The 4662-nt window shown below is 44.5% G+C and overlaps 1 protein-coding gene across 2 annotated transcripts; it reads right to left on the reverse strand.

Annotated features, from left to right (window-relative positions):
* Positions 1-250: 250 nt before the first annotated feature.
* On the reverse strand, positions 251-4201 carry LOC6551617 (serine/arginine repetitive matrix protein 1). 2 transcript variants are annotated; one of them, XM_026982965.1, is made up of 5 exons: positions 3797-4201; positions 2352-3686; positions 1983-2245; positions 1109-1913; positions 251-835 (listed from the first exon to the last, which is right to left on the reverse strand). In XM_026982965.1, the coding sequence occupies exons 1-5, from the start codon at positions 3909-3911 to the stop codon at positions 753-755; spliced, it is 2601 nt and encodes an 866-aa protein (XP_026838766.1). In that variant the 5' UTR covers positions 3912-4201; the 3' UTR covers positions 251-752. The 2 variants fall into 2 exon arrangements, with proteins under 2 accessions (XP_026838766.1, XP_026838765.1); XM_026982964.1 differs by having other exon boundaries at positions 1109-2245.
* Between the last annotated feature and the right edge of the window lie 461 nt (positions 4202-4662).

Raw genomic sequence — 4662 nt, forward strand, 5'->3', positions numbered from 1 at the left:
AAAAACAAAAAGGTGGCAACATCTTCAGAAAGCCACAAATATATTAGTAAGCCATTTAAAAATGTATAAATTATCGAAAAAGTTGGTCAGTTAAATAAAGTCAATCCCATCAAAGCTTTGCAACATATTTTATCCATTTTTAATTTGTTTTCTTTTTACATACATACATACATATGTTGTACAATTAATACATTGAATTTACATTTAATTTAAGATGATTTATACCTATTTATTTATATATATATATAAATATATATATGTGTGCATGAGCGCAACTTTATTTATATCAAATCTATGTTGTTAAAAAAAAGGTCAAATGAACAATACGTATTATTTAAGGTACAATTAACATAAGGATCTGTTTAAGTAGCTTAAACATTGAAAATTGATTTCTGATTTAATCCTAATTTTCCTTCGATCCTTGCTAATTGAGTGAGTGAGTTGGTGTTGACTTTTGTCTCCGTCAGCTGACTAGATCAGCAATCATACGATAAAATATGCAAAATATTTAAGTTTGCACCATTTGTTTTCTGTTCCAAAAATACTTGGGAGCGTAGCGTAAATTTGGCTACAAAATGAATATGTCTTTAAAAATAAACGTATGTCTATTCTTGATCTTGGAAAGAACTAATCGTAATTTCAGTGTAATGTAAAAATTAATCGGTCCCTTAAAACCTGTGTGTGTTTGTAGCTATGTCTGTGTATGCACACATTTGGATGTATCTTTACTTGGTGCGCAAGCTGCCCGCTGCCTAGGATTCTAACGCGGTCATTATTTCGTCTAGTGTACCCCTGGAGATGGCATGGCGGCTGGAGTTCAACTGAAAGTCGGGTTCTGAAAGGCAAAGCACAGCAAAACGTTATTAAAATGCACATTCAAATTAACAGGTAAGATATAGGACATGTTAGCTCTTCAAATCTATTCTATTCACTTGGTTAAAATGACCACAGCTCCTCTTAAAATATCCCAAATATCAAAGCATTCTTCGCATAACCACTAAAATTGTGCCTAATTAAGATACCTAGAGTAGAAATGTACTTGACTGATATTTGATACTTGATATTACTTGAGGTTGTCATGAGATAGAGCAGTTCGTGTCCCACTTACCGACTAGCTGGCCCAAGACCTCGTCATCCAGCGTGGCCATGGACTCCATGGGCGAGAAATACGGCGCCGTTGCACTAGAGCCGCTGGTGGGATCACCATTCACTGTACTGGGCACCGCGGGCGGGGTCATAAGCTCGGCAGGAAGTTCGGCTGAATCGATGGGGTCGTCGATGATGGTAGTTGCCGGTTGTCGATTCTCGTCTTCCGCTGGTTCGCGTTCTTCATGCGCAGTTGCCCCTATTGGTTGTCCAGCTAGCTGCTTGCCATGATCGCTGGCGGACTTAAAGCTGCAATCGGAGTCACCGGAATCGAGGCGGCTGCGTGGCTTGGGCGTACTGAGGCGGGATGGTGGCGTATGCAATTGACGGACATCATCCAACGACGTCTGGATCTCCAAAACGTCATCTTGGTTATCGTTAGTTGTGGAAGGGAGCTGTGTTGGGGTCGGCAAGTCACTGAGCTGCCCAGCCTGCTCGACCTCCTCCTCCACTTTCTCAACCCTGTCTTCGTTCGTTGGTTTTTCTGGAGACTTGTTGAGGCTTTCAGTGGTTTCAGCCGCATTTTCCTCCACATTTTCCACGTTCTCGTCTTGCAGAGCTTCAGCTTGAGCAACTTCCGACTTTGTCTCCGAATTGTCCGCTTCTTTTAGCTCTTGCACAGTTACAACTTGTTCCTCCGCCTTGTGCTGAGATGCCTCATCCGGATTTTTCTCTGCTGCATCCTCAAATCTTTCTTCTCTATCTCTTTCTACTTCACTTGTTTCAGCTTCGTGTGCGTCTCTCTCTCGCTCTGTTGATTGGATTTCCTCCGCTGGTGGTTTGATTTCCTCTTTATCGACAGATTCAATTTCCACTGTAGGCGGAGGAAGTTTTTCCTGAACAATCTCATTTGAGTTTTCCGTTTTTATCTCATTTTCCGTGCGCGTTTTGTCAGTCGACTTCTGCTCCTTGAGCACCTTGTCCGACTTTCTGTTTGAGCTTTCTTTGAGTGGTTTTGGATGCTTTCTTTGTGCATCCTTCTGCTTTTTTAGGAGTGGCATTTCGTCCTCATCATCACTGATGGTCGTAGTGAAGGATATCTTCTTTTTTTTGGGAGGAGGCGTTCCAGCTCTCTGCGTTCCCGGCAAATCGTTGGGCACTGGACGTGAAAATGGAGAGAATTGCATTAGTTTTAGCTCAATTCTGATATGATTAATGAGATTACATCTAATATGATGTAAGCTTGATTACTGCATACTACATACCGATATACTCATCATCCTCATCATCCCCACCTGACTTAGAGCTGTCATCTATGATCAGGCGGGCCATCCTCGAGAGCGGCAGACGCTGGTTGGAGCGCTTCAGACGTTCGCCTATAGGTGAGCCGTTGCATGTGCGGCGCCTTCCCCGCTCGCGGGATCTACCAGACGTCGATGTGCCAGTGGATGGCGAGATGAGCGGCGTGGAGGTCAGTGTTATGTCCTCCAGCACATTGCCAGTGGCATCCACACGCTGCAGGCGTGTTGGTTTCGGATTCCCTTTCGATGATACCGAACCAAAAGTCGCCCGGCGTGAGGAGCCTCCCGGGCTGCCCAGAATCTCGACGGCCTCGCTGAAGGAAACCGCTTTCTTGGGATGCCCCTTCCTGACCCCGCCAGTGGGACGCGGACTGCAATCCGGCCACTTGGTGGGTAGGGGCGTTCTCTTGACCTTCACCACGCAGGCAAAAAAACGCGCACCATAACGCTCAACCAAAGCCGGATCGGTTTTGCGTCCGCGACTTGATGTTCTCCTCGACTTCATCTTGGGCTTGGGACTTGGCTTTGGTGTGGACTGTGCGATCGCAGCCCTCTTGGCTAAACTGGGAGGCGGTGTATGCGTGCGCGAGGCATCATTTAGAGCCCGCTTCTTGGTGCCATTCTGCAGAGGAACTTTGATGTGGAAATTGGTCTGTGCTGGTGATGAGTTTTGTTTCACGGGTGACGAATTCCTCTTTCTGGGTCTGCCACGGCCCCTAACACCGCTCTTTTTAATGTTCTCGATCACATTGTAAAATGATGAATTGGCCAGCGATTCGACGGCCGAATCAATATCCGGCTGCCTCAGGCGACGCATTAGTACCCGCAACTTCCTATTGAGGTTCGGCGACCGCTGATCGCTGAACATCTTCTGCTGAGCCTTCGTCTTGGTGGGACTGATCAGCACCAATTGCTGGTCCTCTTCGGTGGCCCCGTCGTCTTCCCTAGACTCTGTTGGCCTCTTTCTGCGCGACGTCGATGCAGTTAAGTTGGCTGCCTTGGATTTCTTGGTTTGGTTCGGTTTCGAGGTGTCCACGCTCTTACGCCTCTCCTTGGTCGGGTACTCGCCGAGATCCTCATCTGATTTCTCCGAATCCACCAAATCTATGCTGGAATCCTCGGCGTGCTCGATTTTCTTCGATTTTCTCGGCGTGTTTAGATTTTTTAGTATTGCTGGGTCTGTGACTTCACAGATGTCCTCTGATTTTCGCTCGCTGATTTGATATGTCGACCCATCTTGAATCGCTGTCTTCTTGTGCAAGTCATCCTCGATCGATTGGTTTCCACGCTCCAGGAGGTCTGATTAATGCAAGTATAAACAATTATTAGCGGTAGAAACACAGAAAACGATGGTGGTCATGATTTTTGGATGGCAATCCAAATTGCAAACAAAACTGTGATTAATTTACCACTTGTGTCGATTGGCGAATCGGGCGGTATCGGCGACGGAGTGGAGAACTTGGGGCTCACCAGATTAATGGTTTGCGGCGGCGGTGCCGCTTTGACTATATCAAAAATATCCATTATCGCAGGATGCAGCCCGTTGCGATTTTCCCACGAAAAAGAAAATTGGCAAAGAGCGCAAGTTTGGCGCACGGCTTATGTGCGATTGGAGCTGTATTTTGGCCCAATTTGTGGAGCGAGGAGCACTCGGTTCGTCCACCTAATCAGCAGATGCAGCTTCAAAAACCGCGTTTGCATTCAGGTAACTTTTCTGGTAACTTTTACACACTCTTAAAGACGCCATCCACCCGGTGTGACCGTGAGCAGATACCGCGAAAATACACATCCGCCGCGGCGCATTTTTTGGGTTAGTTATGGCGCCAACAATCATTAACCGTTTATAATTGATCATTTATAATTTATCAACAAAATCATATTTACGTACCACGCTGAGTTTTGGTTAGCCAATTCTAAGAACTGTCTGAAAAGTTAAATAAATTGTGTTAATGTATGAGATTTAAGCAACTATGTTCTTAGTCCCACTTTAGATTAATCTTATATATACGCATATATAGAGCGTTTACTATTATTTTTGAATAATATAAAGGAAACGTTTTCGTGCGTTAGAAAGCTGAGTATCGATTTATTACTTCAGAAACTTTTTACTTTACTAACTTAATCAATCTATTATAATTTTCGTTCTTGTTGCAATGTACGTGAAATCATTAAATATATATGGCTTATATATGGTTTGCGTCCACGCTGAATGGCTTCCATTAGTATTTTTGGTATTATTGAGATAGTAGATAATGATCGATAATTATTTATCGGT

The sequence above is a fragment of the Drosophila erecta genome, unplaced genomic scaffold (genome assembly GCF_003286155.1).
Source record: "Drosophila erecta strain 14021-0224.00,06,07 unplaced genomic scaffold, DereRS2 tig00000279-arrow-arrow-pilon, whole genome shotgun sequence".
Classification (NCBI taxonomy): Eukaryota; Metazoa; Arthropoda; class Insecta; order Diptera; family Drosophilidae; genus Drosophila; species Drosophila erecta.

Excerpts from the sequence above, each read along its gene's own strand:
- LOC6551617 (XM_026982964.1), bottom strand. The coding sequence starts at position 3,911 with ATGGATATTTTTGATATAGTCAAAGCGGCACCGCCGCCGCAAACCATT. Across the intron at positions 3,687-3,796 it reads TTCGCCAATCGACACAAGTG|ACCTCCTGGAGCGTGGAAAC; the intron begins GTAAATTAATCA and ends TGCATTAATCAG. Across the intron at positions 836-1,108 it reads GGTCTTGGGCCAGCTAGTCG|AACCCGACTTTCAGTTGAAC; the intron begins GTAAGTGGGACA and ends TTTGCCTTTCAG.